This window comes from Perognathus longimembris, chromosome 11 (assembly GCF_023159225.1).
Source record: "Perognathus longimembris pacificus isolate PPM17 chromosome 11, ASM2315922v1, whole genome shotgun sequence".
NCBI lineage: Eukaryota > Metazoa > Chordata > Mammalia > Rodentia > Heteromyidae > Perognathus > Perognathus longimembris.
Window position 1 is genome coordinate 37,522,497 of NC_063171.1, and position 17,698 is coordinate 37,540,194.

The 17,698-nt window shown below is 39.8% G+C and overlaps 2 protein-coding genes across 3 annotated transcripts; one reads left to right on the forward strand and one right to left on the reverse strand.

The window, feature by feature from the left end:
* Window positions 1–216: 216 nt before the first annotated feature.
* Fcer1a (Fc epsilon receptor Ia) lies at window positions 217–16,509 on the reverse strand. 2 transcript variants are annotated; one of them, XR_007212523.1, is made up of 7 exons: window positions 16,432–16,509; window positions 15,782–15,802; window positions 14,465–14,719; window positions 12,405–12,662; window positions 10,407–10,693; window positions 3,991–3,995; window positions 217–227 (listed from the first exon to the last, which is right to left on the reverse strand). XR_007212523.1 is itself a non-coding variant. In XM_048356918.1 (5 exons), exons 1-5 carry the CDS (start codon window positions 16,484–16,486, stop codon window positions 10,521–10,523), a joined length of 762 nt encoding a protein of 253 aa, XP_048212875.1. In that variant the 5' UTR covers window positions 16,487–16,509; the 3' UTR covers window positions 10,133–10,520. The 2 variants fall into 2 exon arrangements, 1 of the variants encoding a protein (XP_048212875.1); XM_048356918.1 differs by lacking the exons at window positions 217–227; window positions 3,991–3,995 and having other exon boundaries at window positions 10,133–10,693.
* LOC125360163 (olfactory receptor 10J3-like) lies at window positions 3,875–4,816 on the forward strand. The gene has a single exon (XM_048358198.1). It carries the CDS (start codon window positions 3,875–3,877, stop codon window positions 4,814–4,816), a length of 942 nt encoding a protein of 313 aa, XP_048214155.1.
* Window positions 16,510–17,698: the final 1,189 nt, after the last annotated feature.

Here is a 17,698-nt window from a genome sequence, read left to right on the forward strand (position 1 = left end):
TCAAAGGCAGATCTTTCCTTTGCTTTGCTTTGCTTTCTTTTTTTTCTCCTTCCTTTCCCTTCCTTCCTCTTCCCTTTCCTCTTTCTTTCTTGCTCATCCTGGGGCTTGAACTCTGGACCTGGGCACTGTCCCTAATCCTTTATTATGCCCAAGGCCAGTGCTCTACACTTAAGCCATGGCTACACTTCTGGCTTTTTGTGGTTCACTGGAGATTACAATTGAACAGACTTTCCTTCCCAAGCTGGCTTCAAACTGTGATCCTCAAATCTCAGCCTCCTGAGTAGCTAGGATTACACGTATCAGCCACCAGCAACCAGCTTATATGCTTTCTTTTGTGTGTCATTTATTTGAAAAAACATAAAAGGCAATGAAAATTCTAAACTCAAAGACATTAGCTGAATTTTGTCTATCTTTACATTCTCTATGTCATTCCCTCCTTATTTAATTTCCTAGAGCCTCTGTGAATAACCCTGCTCTCACCACTATTTAAATCTGCCACTACACCCTATCCCTTTACTGTTATTCAGTTAATTATTCCCACATGGTATTGAAGGCAAAAAATAATTTCAGAATGTATATAATTTACAGTTGATAATCCTCTGGAGGAATGAGTCAAAAAGAGTACTTCAGGCCACAGACATGAACAGGAACTCTGGTCAACAGAGTCTAATGAAGTGTTATAAACGATGTGCATGAATTTCTGTATATGAAAGTGCAATGAAACCGTGACTTAACATGAAAAAGGGCTCAAGCCATCAACTATAATATGACAAGGGATCTGGATATCATTTCTGATAAGGTAATATTTTTCTGACCTCAGGGAGGAACAAAATATTGAGCATTACCATGATAGGGATTAGAAGTAAAACTCAAATTTATGTCTACTTAATCTGTACCTATGTCAGAGTAGCATTGTGGAAGTGTATAAATCTGACCCATGCGCATGACTAAAAAGTTCTCAAAGAAAATGAAAAGGCCATATGTAAACATGGGAGGTAAACCAATAAATCTATAAAAACAAATTTGATGTATTCAAAGGCTTACAAATCCAGGAATGTGCCCCTAAATCTCTCATTAACAGTCCTTCTCTTACATATTTAAACTGACTCAGTCATGAAAAATAAAAAGGAAAACAACTAATACCATTTTTATTCATTAACCACTTCCTGCATGTCAAAGTTCAGGTGAAATTCTGCAAGTATATTAGCCTAGCTAATGTTTATGAAGCCTTTGTCTTATGTAACTATTATCAATTAATAAATCTGTGTGAAGGCTGTACTTACCACTTTTGGAGAGCTATTGAAGGAATTTATACAGTGAGCAGAAAGTATAAAAGAACATAATGGCTATATTTAAAAGGAAGACCTGGGTAGGGCCAGTGAAAGGAGGAAAATGGCTTAGGAGCCAATCTTAGTGACATAGGAGCAAGGATAGGTGTGCAATTTGGATGTAGAATGTATAATTAAAACAGGACTCTTTTCTTCTCAGTTTGTCTCACCACATGCTCTCCAGTTCTATCCATTTTCCTAAAAAGGATATAATAATTTCACTCTTCTTTATGACTGAAAAATTCCCCATTGTATATATGTACCATATTTTTTATATAATCATTGGTTGTTGGGTTAATAGTCTAGTTCCATATCTAGTGCTACCATGTGGTGTATGTGATTTACAATCTTACCATTTTTTTGCCTGAACCTGGGGCTTGAGTTCAGAGCCTGGGAGCTGTCCCTGAGCTTCTTTTGCTCAAAGCTAGTGCTCTATCACTTAAGCCACAGTGCTACTTCCAGCTTTTTCTGTCTGGTTTATTGGAGATAAGAGTCTCATGGGGACTTTACTGCCCTGGCTGGCTTTGTACTATGATCCTCAGATCTCAGCCTCCTGAGTAGCTAGGATTGCAGGCATGAGCCACCAGTGCCCAGTGATTTACTAATTTACTAAGTTTTAATTTTAGTTTGTCCAGCATCTTCAAACTGATTTTCATGGTGACTAAAATGTGGCATCCAGTCCTAAAAATATTACCAGTATAACAGAACTGTATAAGGGAAGATGCCATTTGGTTCAGGAAAGGGAAAAAGAAATGATAGCAGGGTAAATATTACAGGTGTATATTAGGTATGTAGGGAAATAACATACTGAAATGCCCCAAACCTGTTTGAATGGAGGGTTTGAAGAGGATGAGGGGGAAAGGTAAGAAAACGTTAACAACATTGGAGAGAATTGGTAAAATATCTTCTATGCATTTTGTAAGTTCACAATGAAGTCTCTTTGTGCATGTACTTGTGCTGATACAAAATGAAAATTAAAATGATATGTAGGAAAAAGAAAACAGGACAAAGAAGAGAGTATAGCAGACACTGACTTTGGGTTGAGTTCAAATGGAAGGGAAACAATTTAATTAATTCTGAGTTCTGTAAATGGAGTAATGGCACAAGGTTAAACCTGCCTGGGAGAGACCCTATGGTGGATTAACTTGGACACTGACAAAAAGTAGATGAGCATATTCCTTCCCATCTCTAACCCAGAGCACAATGTGCAAAAATGAAGCAAATAGCATGTCTGTTTTAGTCTGATGAGATAGCATTTTCTTTGCTGCCATACAAAGAAAAACCATGGCCAACCTGAAGGGACAGCACCCAGACTACTTCAATCCCTTTCTGTAGCAAGAGCCAGGAAAATAAGCTTACTAGCTACACTGTCTTGTGCCATTTTTTTCCCTGGTATTACAGGGTAGTTCTCACACAGTCTATGGGAAGACTAGATAAGGAAAGTTCTGTCTTTGCTAGTCTTTCATATAACAGGGGATGGTAAGTGCCAATCTTAGGAAGGTGATAGTTCCGGGAACTGAATTGAAGGGAACTTCTAGGACATCTGGCATTGAGCAGTGCTGCAGAGTAGAAACAGGGTGTGCTTCAGATCCCTTTCAAACCTTACCAGGTCACAGGTCATTGAAGCCTTGAGGAATTCAATAGGAATTGAGGATCCAAAGAGCAGGGCAATCTCCTTACCTTCCTAGTTCTTCACCCTGATAAATAGCACTCACTTGTTATGTAAGGCAACTATTTTGGGTATCTTATCTAAGGAAAAACATGCGCACATGTTCTTCTGCAATGTGGAGCCTAAGAGCCTCTAGATTTCTCCAAGTTGTTACAAGTGGAAGGATTCTTTTCTTGAAAGTTGCTTTTTATTCTTCTGTATGTCACTCTGTTCTCTGCATAAGCGACATTTTCTTTATTCATTGGTCTATGAAAGTCTAGGTTGTCTTCATAACCTTTGTATAATACTTAGTGCCTCAACACGAATATACAGACACCATTTTAAGGTAATGATTTCAATCTGAAGAAATAATAGCATGCTCAAAATCACTAATGCTTGAGGAAATGGAAATCAAACCACAGGGAGATAATGCTCAACTGTCAGGACCGATTATTTTTAAGGTATTACCAAGTAATAGAAACATTGAAAGGGTTTAAAAACCATTTTAAATACCTTAAAATGTAAACATAGAAGTACAATATAATCTAGAAATCGTAAATCTTGCTTTATAATTGATTTAAAAAAAAGAGATGAGGTCATTTAGCTGTTCTTACAAATGTCTTTCAACTTGTTCCTTATCAGTCTCCAATCTCCTTCGGTATGCTCATCCTTAGCATCCAAAGGTAACCTTTCTACAGTCCCAAAGAAGAGGGTAAGCATAAAAGAAAATGGTAGTATTAGCTAAAAACTGAGCATTGATTTGTCTGGGGTCTGGATCGTTGCTTCAAATGACCATGCTCTGCATGAAAGGCATGGTCCACGCTACTCTGTTTCATGGTTCACACAGCACATCTATTTTTGTTTTTTCCCTAGATCCTTCAAACATGTACCTGCCTCAATGTCAAAACTCAACTCCACTTTCGTGAATGAGTTCCTCTTTGAAGGTTTCTCCAGCTTTCAGTGGCAGCACAGGTTGACCTTCTTTGTGGTATTCCTGACATTGTACCTGCTGACTCTGTCTGGAAACGTGATTATTGTGACCATTATTCGCCTGGATCGTCACCTGCACACTCCCATGTACTTCTTCCTGAGCATGCTCTCCATCTCTGAGACCTGCTACACTGTGACCATCATTCCACGGATGCTCTTTGGCCTCCTCAGCCCTCAACAGACTATTTCTTTCCAGGACTGTGCCACCCAGCTCTTCTTCTATCTGACATTTGGCATCAACAACTGCTTCCTGCTCACAGCCATGGGATATGATCGCTATGTGGCCATCTGCAACCCCCTAAGATATTCAGTCATCATGGGTAAGGCAGCCTGTGTCTACTTGGCGACTGGGTCACTGGGAATTGGCCTGAGTATGGCCATTGTCCAGGTAACTTCTGTGTTTGGTCTGCCCTTTTGTGAGGGCTTTGTCATTTCCCACTTCTTCTGTGATGTAAGACCCCTGCTGAAGCTGTCCTGCACAGACACCACTGTCAATGAGATTATCAACTTCATTGTCAGTGTCTGTGTTCTTGTTCTGCCCATGTGCCTGGTGTTCATCTCCTATGTCCTCATCATCTCCACCATCCTTAAGATTGCTTCAGCTGAGGGGAGAAAGAAGGCCTTTGCCACCTGTGCCTCCCACCTCACCGTGGTCATCATCCACTATGGCTGTGCCTCTATTGTCTACCTCAAACCTAAGTCCCAGAGTTCCGTGGGGCAGGACAGACTCATCTCAGTGACCTACACTGTCATCACCCCCCTGCTGAACCCTGTTGTCTACAGCCTGAGGAATAAGGAGGTCAAAGATGCTGTGCGCAGAGTCCTAGGACTAAAAATCCTCTCACCTTAATTAGGATTGTTTGCTCAGGCACACACACTCACACACACACATACACACACACAATGTATATATATAATGTATATATTTATATTATATATAATTTATATATTTATATCTAATTTATGCTAATTCTATGGTGCCTTTAATTATGCAATCAAGAATTGCAGACTAGATGAGCTGAATTCAAAACAAGAAGCTTCCTGTTGATGCAGCCCCATTTCTCTCTTTTCTGCTCTAGCACAGTGGCAGTGAACAGGCATTCACAGGATTACACACGGATGGATTGCATCTCTGCACTACTCCTCCCTAGGGCACTCAGACACAATGGTGCAAAGCTATACACATTAGGAAAATCATCTTGGTTATTTATACAAATGTAGTGATGCATAGCTTCTGATAGGGTTCTAAAACATCACAACTAATGATTGTTTGACTCAGGATGTGTTTGTGTGCTCCCCAAGTGGTTGTGATGTTTTAGGAAGAACTCTTCATTGTTGATGGGAGTCTCAGAGGAAATACTTCAACCATTGCAGTAGTTGAGGGGGCCCCTGGGCCTCTCTGTCCAAGGCTTGCCTGTGTTTTTGTTTTGATACTATCTAAATCATACCACAACCAATAATCATCAAAGCCTTGGAAGATCATTCTTTTTTTTTTTTTTTTTTTTTTTTTTTTGGCCAGTCCTGGGCCTTGGACTCAGGGCCTGAGCACTTTCCCTGGCTTCTTCCCGCTCAAGGCTAGCACTCTGCCACTTGAGCCACAGCGCCGCTTCTGGCCGTTTTCTGTATATGTGGTGCTGGGGAATCGAACCTAGGGCCTCGTGTATCCGAGGCAGGCACTCTTGCCACTAGGCTATATCCCTAGCCCTGGAAGATCATTCTTGATATGAATAGACCTCACCAACTGCAAGTGTGGAATGAAATGTTGGAAAGCAGCAAGCAAGAAGAGAACATGGAGCAGGACTATCCACAGTTCTGAGATGCCATTATTAGGAAACGAAGGAAAGAGAGCATGCTGAAGAGTTGTCTTTAAAAAAAGGGGGAGGGCAGCTAGGACTATGGCCTAGTGGCAAGAGTGCTTGGCTCATATACATAAAATCCTGGGCTTGATTCCTCAGCACCACATATACAGAAAATGGCACTGTGGCTCAAGTGGCAGAATGCTAGCCTTGAGCAAAAAGAAGCCAAGGACAGTGCTCAGGCCCTGAGTTCAAAGCCCAGGACTGGCAAAAAAAAAAAGCCCCCAAAACCAAAAAAAAAAACAAACCAAAAAACATTTACCACAGTATTCAAGAGAATAGAGGTCTGAAGGAATGAAATGAAAGTAGAGTGCCTTCCGTAAGTTACACCTAAGCTCTCTGAAATAATGTTACAAATATTACAGCATCTACAGTTCTTACTAGTGGACAGAAGACAGACATTTGATTTGCAGATGTAACAGGAATATCCTAAACCAGCTGTAGTGAAATTCTCGAATATTCTTGGGTCCTTTTAACTTTAAATCTGAGTTCAAAACAGCATTTCATGTCTGAGCATCACATAAAATCAAAGTAGATGTTCTGGTGCAAGAAAAGTTCTCTCTCCCATCCTTTGCTCAGTGTGTGGAGCACATGTGCGCATCTGGAGTCAAACAGCTGTGGAGCATCCAGAATCTGCTTGATCCTGTGGCATCAAACTGCAGAGGCAAGCTCTCGTTTGTGAAAGAGTCATCGGTGTGTCTTTGTGTAGATTCATATTAGCTGCTTGGTAGAAAATTTTTTAAAAAGAAAGGAAAAGAAAAAGAACCTGGCATGTAAAAAATAAATAAAAGATAACTTTGCTCTGGTGTCTAAAGATCCATTAAAAAAAATGAAAGTTGGTCAAACCCAATTCAAGATTTTGTTTTTCTTAGTTATTCTTTTGAATCCAATTCAGAGATGTTGAACAAAGGCTTAACGGTTCAATGAAATAACTGAGTCTTTACTGAAAGAAGAGTTCAGTGGGTGTTGAAGTCTACCAGATCACATCTTCAGGCTCCACACATGTTGCCCACATGTGCTGGGAGAAACTTGGCTCCCAGCTCTCAGTGAGTCTCCCTCAGGAAATGTTTGTGCTGATTTTCTTCCATCCATTTCATTTATCTTTTCTCAGAACCTTTTCCTCCCAATGATGGATGCACTTATTTCAGTGTATTTACTGACTTTGAGACAATTAGGAAGAGTTCTTTACTATCTGGACACGTGAAGGGTCTGAGGATTGTGCTGACTGCATCTCATCTCAATTGCCTCCTTCATTCACACCCTAGTAGAATGCTGAGAGCCTCCTGCAATAAAACTTCCATATTCAAGTCTGTGTCTCCATTTTTTCTTGGGGCTCCCAATAATCCCATTTGTAGCACAGTAACTGAAGTGACAACTGGTTAGTTTTTATTCATGATAGATTCAGTAAAAAGAGCCAGTTGTTGCTTATTTTAACTTTTAAAAAGTTATTTAGTTGTTTATTAAGCTCTGCTTACTGTGACTCAATTTAGTTGTGAGTAATAAAATTTTATCTTTTTAGAGATAGTTTTAAAAATTCTGTATTTTTCACAGAATCCATAGAAGTGCACAGTTTTGCACTTATCTGTCCAGTGCTATTACACTGTTGACTGGTGGTGTTCTATTGACCATCTACAATAAAAGGAGATTGACTGTCTATATCTTTCTGATTTTCAAAGAGGGAAATAGTAACTTTTTTTAAAGAAATGATCTAGGACACATGTGTAAAGTCAAAGCTTTTGTATGAAAATGTTGTGGGGGCTGATGAAGAACCATGGACTTAGTAAATGACTGGAAGGAAGGCAGATAACCCAAGGGCAGAGGGTAGAAGAGAGCTCTACTCTCTTAGGCCCTGAAAAGTTCTGGGCTGTCAGTGCCTCTGCCTTTCACAACAGGAAGCTTTGCATAGAAGTTCAAAAGGCTGCTCTTTGTTTACTACTGAATGAGAAGATGAACACAGCTCTCCTTCAATGACTTAGTTCCTTAACATGCTTACCAGATGAATCTTTGTAGTGAATCTGTTCTGGAGTCAGTCTATCAATTTGTATCTTTCATTGGAGACAAGTAGGGAGCTAATGGGAACTCACAAGAAGGTGTAGTCACTAAAATGGAACAACCAAATTACTCTATATTGTAGCCTACACCAGAATTTATGTCTGAGGATAGATCAAAGGTGACAAATGAGGTCACATGGTAAATCAGAGATGACTTTCTGTCATCCCTATAATCCCTATAATATACTCTTTCTCTGGCATAGATTATATATAGTGTATATATGTAAATATATTCCTTATATAATCATATGTATAAGCTTATATAATCTATATGATTTTATACCTTATATATAATCTTGTACATATTCTAGTAAAAAGATCCATTTATGAATGGCATATCGTGCAGAGCCACTTATTTCTTATTTCTTGCTCCACATTCCTCCTGGAATAGAATATGAATTACTATCAAGAAGAAAAAAGCAAAGGTAGGCACAAGTCTGACACAAATTTGGAATTCAGATACACAAGAGAGCACCGTGCAGGAAGTGACCAATGCTTACAGCCTAGACTGCAGCCGGTGTGGCCACTGCTTGAGGGAAGCCTGCTGAGCATCTGTGCCTGGACTGAGACTGTGCATGACCTGGACTGAGACTGAGAGGGCAACGAGTCAACCCTGTCTGCACTGCAGGGACCTCAGAAACCATCTTGTCCAAACCTACCTTTGTAAAAAGAAAGAGTAAAATCTCAGTGGTTGGCAAGTCACCTGGTCCAATACCACCTCTAATTAGTAGCAGCTTGATCTTCCTTATCTCTGCTCTGGCCAAACCCTCCCCAAGCTTGGTCCAGGATGTGGCGGGAATTGGAGGCAGCCATGAACTATGACACCTAAGACCCTCGAAACTCTCAGAAATTGGATCTCAAGTTGTACTTCCTACCCATACTAAGTACTTCTCAGTCCTAATTCCCAGTCTTTTGGCCTCATACCCATGCTTGAGTTTGTTCTCTAGCTTAATGTTTGTGTGCTGATACATGGTAGGAAAGGGTATGGCTAAAGATGTCCTAAATAAGTGTGGTGGCAAGAATGTGATTTCAAAGCTGTGAACTGCTGTCGCCTCAGAGTAGAAGTAGGAGGAAATTTCCTGGCACAACATCAAGGAAGCCTCCTATGGGGTCATTTTCTTTCATACTGTTTCAAGGGTAATCTCTCATTCACCTTTGGGTCTTAATTCAAAAAGCTTCTTTACAAGCTATTGGGAATCTAGCAAAATTTTACCTCTGTGAAGCAAATAGAAAAAAATACAAGAGAATATGAAGGAGCTTTATAAGAGCCACCTGTCTTTAGAAATGGGTAAGAGAAAGCTCAAATAATTATTCCTCTATATTAGTTCCTCAGAACATTCCTTGGAAAAAACTGGAATTGAAAAATGAATTTATCCCTGTGATTTTTCTTCCCCATATATCCTTTTTCTGATACCCACAGTTGTCGAGGCCATCTGATATCAGTGGGTACCAGAAAATCATGCTCACCACTAACAGCATGTTCCTCTCTCCCTCATCCTTCACACACTTCCTAACTCTCCCGTTCAGTTAGTTATGGAAGTGGTAGTAACAGAGGTATATGGGATGACTAACATCACTTGTCTGTTAGAAATGAAGTATTTGACCCATGTTGTTCTAAGATGTTCTCAAATCACAAACCTAGAAAGTAAAAACAGTCCAGACTTGGTATGGCTTAGTCTCTTTCCCATGGTTCTTTTTTGCTTTTGTGGTAAAGGGGTTGTATCTCAGGATCTTACCCTTAGTGATACAGTGCTTTATCACTTGAGCCATATTCCCAGCTCTTTTTGCTTTCATTATTTTTCAGATAAGGTCTGCACTTTTGCTTGGGCTGGTGTCAGACAGCTATCTACCTACCGTAGCCTCCCAAAGGTTTGAATTATAGCCACATGCCAACATGCTCAGCTCTAATGAGTAACTTTTTATTCCATTCATTCTGTAAGACAGACTTGGGCCTTAAATAAATGAAAGAGAAAGTAAACAAACTAAAACTATGTAGAATAACTCATTTGATCCTACACCGTACTCAGAGGTGAGTGTTCTGATGACAACTGTTTGCTGGAAAAATCTCCAAAATGCTTAAGAGGCTCTATTGAGACAGAAGATAAAAGTTTGAGAGTTACTGGAGGGGTAAATCATTCACACACAAGTCCTGGACTGAACTTCATCTCTAGTATCCTGTGGCTCAAGACCAGCCCTATTGCTGTCAAGAACTAAAAGCTTGAAGTAAGTTGAAGATAGAGCAAAGAATTACCCACCTCATTAGTGTCCTCTCATCTTTATTCATTTCCAGCTCATGCTTATAATGGTTAAGAGATGACATTTGAAATCTAGGTCCTGATTGGTTTTTCTTCAAAAAGAAAATGAACTGAAAGTTTTGAATCTCTAAAAATATCTTGTTATGTAGTTTCATGTTTATTTTGTTTAAATTATGCATCTAATTTACAAACATTAATATGAAGCTACTCATTTCCCCACCAATGTTTATTGAGTTCTATTATAAGCCACTAACCAGTTACAGTTGGTTTAATGAAACAGATCTTTGAGTATGGGTGTCTCTGTGCATATTGTGAACTATGTTTGACATTTGCAAAGTTATTGAGTAGGCTGTAATGTATTGCTAGGGCAAACTGTTTCTTTAGTAATGACATTAGCTACTTTGAGGAGTGGACTTGTGTTGGCCACTTTTTCTGGTCTCCCGAATCTTCAGGATTGATTTGAACTGCTCCCGGGTTGAGAACAATATCCCTGTGTCCACAGCAAACAGCATGGCCACTGCCAATGGAATAATAACTTGGAGCCAGGAAAACCTGGATTGGTAAGCTAGAGAAGAATATAGATGAAAAAGAAATGTAATTCATATAAACAATTGAAGAATGAGATGTATATCTTCTTATGAGAGAACCCAAACACAGTCCCCCGTTTTTAGCATGCAATTTCATCTAGGAGCAAAGAGAAAATACCCAGGAGACTGAGTTTTACAGTCTGTCCTTCTTGGAGTGCTGAGGAAAGCTAAGGCTAAGTGTCCCCCAATAACCTCTGTTCAGCTCTTTGTCTATCCATTGTTTCTAAGGGAAGGTTATAGAAAAAAAAATGACTTCTTTCTTGGAGCTGAAATGACTAGCATCCACAGACACTCTAGAAATAAAAACAGGGGAGCCTGGGAGTGAGGGGAAGGAGGCAACCATCGGTGTCTTATTTCTTATCATTTCTTGCATGGCTACCATGTGAAATAAGGACGTTGGAATGGTTATGTTTCTTTTGAGGCAAGCACTCTACCACTAGGCCATATTCCCAGCTTGGTTATGTTTCTTTTGGATGATCCTTATGTGATGCTGTTATTCTAATTACCTAGTACTGATTTTTTTTCCCTTATTGCTCTAGAATTATAGAGTCTAGAAAGTCTCAGTCATAAATCACCTAGGGATGATATAAACTAGTGGTTCTCAACCAAGGTGGGCTTCACTTAACTGTCACTTAAAAGAGTTTTAAAAGGTTCTGATGCCCATGTCTCACCTTGAACCATTTAAACCAGATTCTAGAGAGGTGAATCATAGACAATAATATCTTTTGAAGTTCCTTAGATGATTCTAGTAGGATCTAGAATAACCCCCTCCTTTACTTTATGTATTGGGAGACCAGAGGCAATTAACTAGCAGTTTGGCCTCAAATTAGCAGTCTTGCCATCAGAGCTTAATTCTGACTTCGCTTATGTGCTTTTTCAGAGAATATTAAAAGCAAGACCAAGATAAAACATCTCATTCTTTTCCTTGCAAGGAAAATGCTATAAAGGCCCTTCCTTTTACATGAAGTTTGAATAGAGTAGTTCTTTTTTCTTTTAAGCTATAGAGGCAGCTCACCCACCTGTTCTCTCCTTATCAAGCATGCAGCTTACTGACTGTTTGGTTTCATTCTGCAGCCCCCTAACCAAGAATGGAATCGTCAAGCTTTGCACATCCCTTGTTACAACTTTGAAACTCACTTTCCATTTGATAAATAGGAGTGCTCTCCTCAGGGACAATAGGTAAGTTTGAGATCAAAACAGTAATCACAATCTATTATGCCTGGGCAGTGCTTAATAGTTTACAAAGCCACTTAACAAAATTACCTCATTAATCTTCATAAAATTCCATAGTGTGGGCAGTATTACTATTAGCATTTAACAAATAAGGAATTTACAGTTGAGACAGACACTGGCACCTAGGTCTCCTCATTGTGAGTCGGGCAGCATTTCCAAGCTAGTAGCATAACCCAGCTGGCTCCATTCTAATAGCTGCAAACACAGATGTTCCTTCTGCCTTCCCCACTGTGAACCGTTTTTCCTTAACAATTTCACCTTTTTTGTGCCAGTACTAGAGCTTGAACTCAGGGCCTGGGTGATGTTCCTTGGCTTTTTTTTTTAAGCTCAGGAATGGTACTCATCCATTTGAGTCATATCTCCACTTTCAGCTTTTTGCTGAGTCTTAGGCCCAGGCTACCCAGGATCCTTAGATCTCAGCCTCCTGAAGAGTTGGGATTACACACATAAACTCACCTTTTATCACAGTAATTTTGAGCCTCTCAGAGTGATATTCCAGGCGCCGAACTCTGCCATCACAGTGATAGGTACCACTGTCATTAAGTGAGGCACTGGTAATGGTGATGTTTGGGCTTTGGTACATGTACTTGAAAGCTACATCATCCTTGTAGTAGATCACCTTGTAGACATTCCAGTTCCTCCAGCCATGACACCTGATGAGAAAGGTCTCACCCTCTCTCACCATCTCAGCAGAGGACTGAAGGAGCAGCCAATCTGAAGAGCATTTGTTATGTTATTAATTTAACCATGAATGGAGGGAGGGAAGACAGAGAGGAAATATGGATAAATGATAGGTAGGCAGGTAGGTAGGTAGATGCATGGATAGATAGATAGGTGCATACATACATACATACATACATGCATGCATGCATGCATACAAGAGGTTATGCTTGAAATGTCAGAAATTACAAATTATCACTAATTTATTTCTTGACTCACAAGGGCAGCATTAATGAGCAAAGTAAGGCTTAGAGTCTGTCTCCTACACTAATGAATCTTCTCTCCTGAAGCCATGGAGTCTCTCACATGTTTCTTCTGAGCCTGTGAATGAAAGGCCCTGAGACCAGAATTTCCTTCAAATTTATTACAGTTAATTCTATTCACAAAACTGAGAGTTATAATTTAGGAGAATCTATTTTGTTCTCTCTCACCTCATAGAGGTTTCTTAGGTCTGCTCTTAACTTCAATATTTTCTTAAAACATACACAGAGGGCTGGGGATATGGCCTAGTGGCAAGAGTGCTTGCCTCCCATACATGAAGCCCTGGGTTTGATTCCCCAGCACCACATATATAGAAAATGTCCAGAAGTGGCGCTGTGGCTCAAGTGGCAGAGTTCTAGCCTTGAGCAAAAAGAAGCCAGGGACAGTGCTCAGGCCCTGAGTTCAAGGCCCAGGACTGGCAAAAAACAAAACAAAACAAAAAAACATGCACAGAAATTTTAATCATTTATTTGTTTAATTCTTTATTCAGTTTCCTCTTCTTTCAGGAAGTTGGAGATGATACCTTGCTGGTAATATACCTCCAATGGGTGACAAGATGCCGAGGACTACACAGACACTCAGCAAATACTTGTTATTAATGAGTCAGTAAAAGACAAGAGTCAGGTTCTAAGGCTAAGGTAGTAGTAAGAATTGTAAAACATTGATGATAGGAGAATTTTGTGTAGGGACATCATGGCTGACCTGTGCCAGCGTACTTGAGTTAGGAGACATCTTTGAGGTCTTTGGACTCTATAAAATATATCCATGACTGTTCCACCCAAAGAAATCATTCATTTGCTCCTTCAACATTTACTAATTAACCCCATATGCCTAAGTTTGCTGTGCTCATTGTTCACTGGGGGTAGGGAGGGAGAATATAAAGATGATAGACAAGTAAATATTGGTTTCAATTAGCCGTAGCTAACAAGGGGACCATAATGGGTAGCTTTCCTAATCAACTTAATATTCTGGTCATGGCATGTGGATTGTTCAGAGCAAATCTTTAAATCAGATCTTTTGACCCTATTCCAGAATTATATCTCTCTCAGCAATACCCGCATATCCATCATACCATTTTTCCACATAGCCGACATCTACATTTAAGCAAAAAAGACAGAGGAAATATAGCCAAAAGATATTGAAAGATGACTGGAATATTGAAAGTGGATATAAAAGGAGTGGGTTCTAGAAGACAAAAGAAACTGCACACCTGGTGCAAACCTGTAACTGTACCATATCGAAGGCGGAGGCAGGAGAGTTTTGTTTTAGGCCTTCTACACTACATAGTAAAACACTGTCCAAAAAAACAAACCAAAAAAAAAAAAAACACACAAAAGAGGAGGAGAATAAGAAAAAGGAAGAGGATGAAGAGCAAGATAAAAGGAAAGAAGAAGGATTGAGATGAAGAAGTTTAAATGAGAAGTTCCCAGTCTGCCCCAGGGGCTCTTTGTCTCTGAATAACTTCCTTTCTTCCCATCTGCAGAGGAGGCATTCCTCACATGGGAGACAGGCATTTCCAAATCCTGAGGACTTACCACTGAACACTTCCAGGTGCACAGATTCGCTTTGATAAAGTCCATTGATCTGGCATTTGTATTTCCCACTGTCTTCAAAGTTGGCATTCACGATGTCCAAACGTGAAGTCGTCACCTTAGAAATGGTGCCATTGTGGATCCACGTAAAGGGGCCAGCTTCAAGGGAGGTTTTCCCATGACATATAAGAGTCACATTGTCTCCTTTAAATATTCTATTCCATGGTGGCTCCAAAGTCACTGTAGCTTTCTGAGTGGCTTAAAGAAGATAACATTATGGGAAGAGATAAAGAAGTGAAAATAAAAACTCATAGGAAACCATCTAGGCTCACATGTACAAACATTCCAATAACTAACTAATGATCAGTTTCCCCTTATTGTGCGAATAAGATATAAGATGCTGTTCTAATTACTAGGGGAGGCATTAAAAAATAGAAGCCACAGTGTTGTGTCTCTAGGGAGCTCCCAACCTAGGGAGAGAGAACACAAATTAATTTACTAAATGACTTGGGATATCTCATTATATTTTTCTTCATTTCAACTTTACTATCCATAAGTGGGGACTGAAATCCCTTTGCAAAAAATATTGTCATACTTGATTATTTCTTGGTACAGTGGCAGATCATAGTAAGTGTTCATTAAAAACTTATTGAGGAAAATGGATACAGGAATAGGGGATAATAAACAAACTGAACTATTTGAAAGGTCTACATTTCCAAGATCTAAATTTTTATGGTTACTTAATTGCAAGCACATATAGAATACAAAATTTATATCAGTTCTTGAAGGTAGTAAGAGGTACCAAGAGACCTAGTCTGGAATAGAGCAAAAGGATGTGATGCGAATGTAAGCAGACAAGAGAGTAGCAAGATGGCAAAATGATGATACAGTCAAAGGTAAAATGTATTTAGATCCAAAAATCTTACAGTTGAGTCTAGCTTTTTGTCTTCTATGTTACCTCCATCAAGGCATTTAATGTGTTTTATACTCTGTTATAAAATACCAATATAATAATAATAGTAATAATAAATAATAATAATGTGAACTTGAATGAATATATGAAACCTGAAAGAGATGGTAAGTCATGTAAATGTATGGCTGAGGTGCTGCTGCCTTAAATAGAAGAGAAAGATGACTTGAGGGGGTGGGGGGGGCGGTGTTCAATGGGCTCAATGAACTGGAGGAAAGAAGAAAGACAGCAGGTGGAAATGAAAGGTGAGCACAAGAAGGAGCACAAGCGATGGGATGAAGAGAGGCAGTAAGGAGACAGCAAGGCCAAGACATGGTGAAAGGATGAGGGAACACAGACCGAGGACTTACCTGCCAGCATGCCGTCTGGAGCTGCAAAAGTCCAGAGAGGATAAATTAGCAACTTTGTCAAGTCTCCTGAGACTCTGGACTACTGAGATCTGTATACTGGGATGAATCCATACCTATGGAGTTTAAAGGACTAAATATCTTCTCAAAAAAAAATCGGCTGGGCTGGGGATATAGCCTAGTGGCAAGAGTGCCTGCCTCGGATACACGAGGCCCTAGGTTCAATTCCCCAGCACCACATATACAGAAAACGGCCAGGAGCGGCGCTGTGGCTCAAGTGGCAGAGTGCTAGCCTTGAGCGGGAAGAAGCCAGGGACAGTGCTCAGGCCCTGAGTCCAAGGCCCAGGACTGGCCAAAAAAAAAAAAAAAAAAAAAAATCGGCATAAATAAGAAGGAGCTCCTCCCTTTCCTTGATCCTCCTTCTTTAGCAGAGTTTGCACTCTGGGAGATGCCAGAGGATTGTAAAGAACCAAGCTCCTAGTTTGGCTTCCCCCTTAGGTGTTGTACATCTCTATTTCATCTCTTTCCCCAGAGTTCCTGAGAAATGACCCATGGTGTGCACAAGTAGTCGAAAAAGTCAACACTAAAACTCTCATGGTTACCACCCAGATCCATTTGGTTTTTGCATGATGGGTGACTAAACCTCTACTTACAGAAGAGCAGCGAAGCCATCTGCAGCAGTGCAGGCCATACCCTGGCAGTAGCCATCTCCTCTCTAGCTTTATGTGCCAACTGGGCTAGAAAGACTTATGGCTCCAAAAATAGGCTTGAAACCAAAAAGGGGAAGGAAACATTTTTTGTATCATATCTGGCCAACTCATCAGCCATGCCTCTTTCTCAAGAGACAATATTCAGGGTTGTATAAAATTTAGCATTTTTATATTGACCCCCTTTACTTTGCTCCTCATGTACGCTTGGAACTTGGTAAGGAAAGGAGCATGGTTCTAGACACAACCCCAAGGTTGCAACAATCATTATAACATTGTTAAAACAATCATGAAAAACTGTTTAATTTGCAACTTAGAAAAGTCCTACAAGTGAGAGCAGAGTGAAAGTCTAATTACTGAATACCTTAGCAGAAGCCAGGCACTATGCTAAATAAAACTGACATTTCTCACAAATATTTTTGGTAAATTGTGTTATCGCTATATTTTATAGATAAGAAAACTAGGTCTTAGGAAGGGTTATGAACTTGTTTTATGTTACCGTCTAGAACATGGAAAATTTGATATTCAATACATAAGATCTAACCCAAGTCAAGCTCTTACTCATTCTGACATAGCGTTTATGCATGTCTCATTGTGGCCAATCATCAGTAAAATGCCGTTGGAATTTTACTGATATATTTTAAGTAACAGCCCTCTTGTTGCTTAATTTCCTGCTGATCTACTTGGTTTACAAATGTACACATTTCTGAATGACTAATGATATACTATCTGACTGGTTAAACTGGAGATATTTTCCTAGACTCCTCCTCTACTGTGCCTTCTTTTGTGGGTGTCTGCTTGTGCTAGAACTTAAACTCAGGGCCAAAAGATGATTAGTAAATGTATCATCTTCTTTATTAAAGACATTTAGGAGAAATATGAATTTAATCTGGCTAAAGGGAGTTAGAAATCACCATATGATATTTTATTCAGTAGCTAGTATCTTGCACTAGTTATCTTGCCTAGCCAAACCAAGCAATTTCAATTCTCTCCGTAATCAGGAAGAAAAGAGCAGGATCAGGGAAGAACAGAACACAAATGTCCCAATGGATTGGAGGAAGGACTGAGAGGATATGGGTCTGAGCTGCTGTCTGTGTGACATTTGAATCCCTAGAGTCTGGACAGATCCCTAGACATTGAGACAGATCCTATTTTACTACTTGGTTGAGGATTTGTCCAGAGATGTTTGAATTTCCTTCTTCCTAGGACAGCG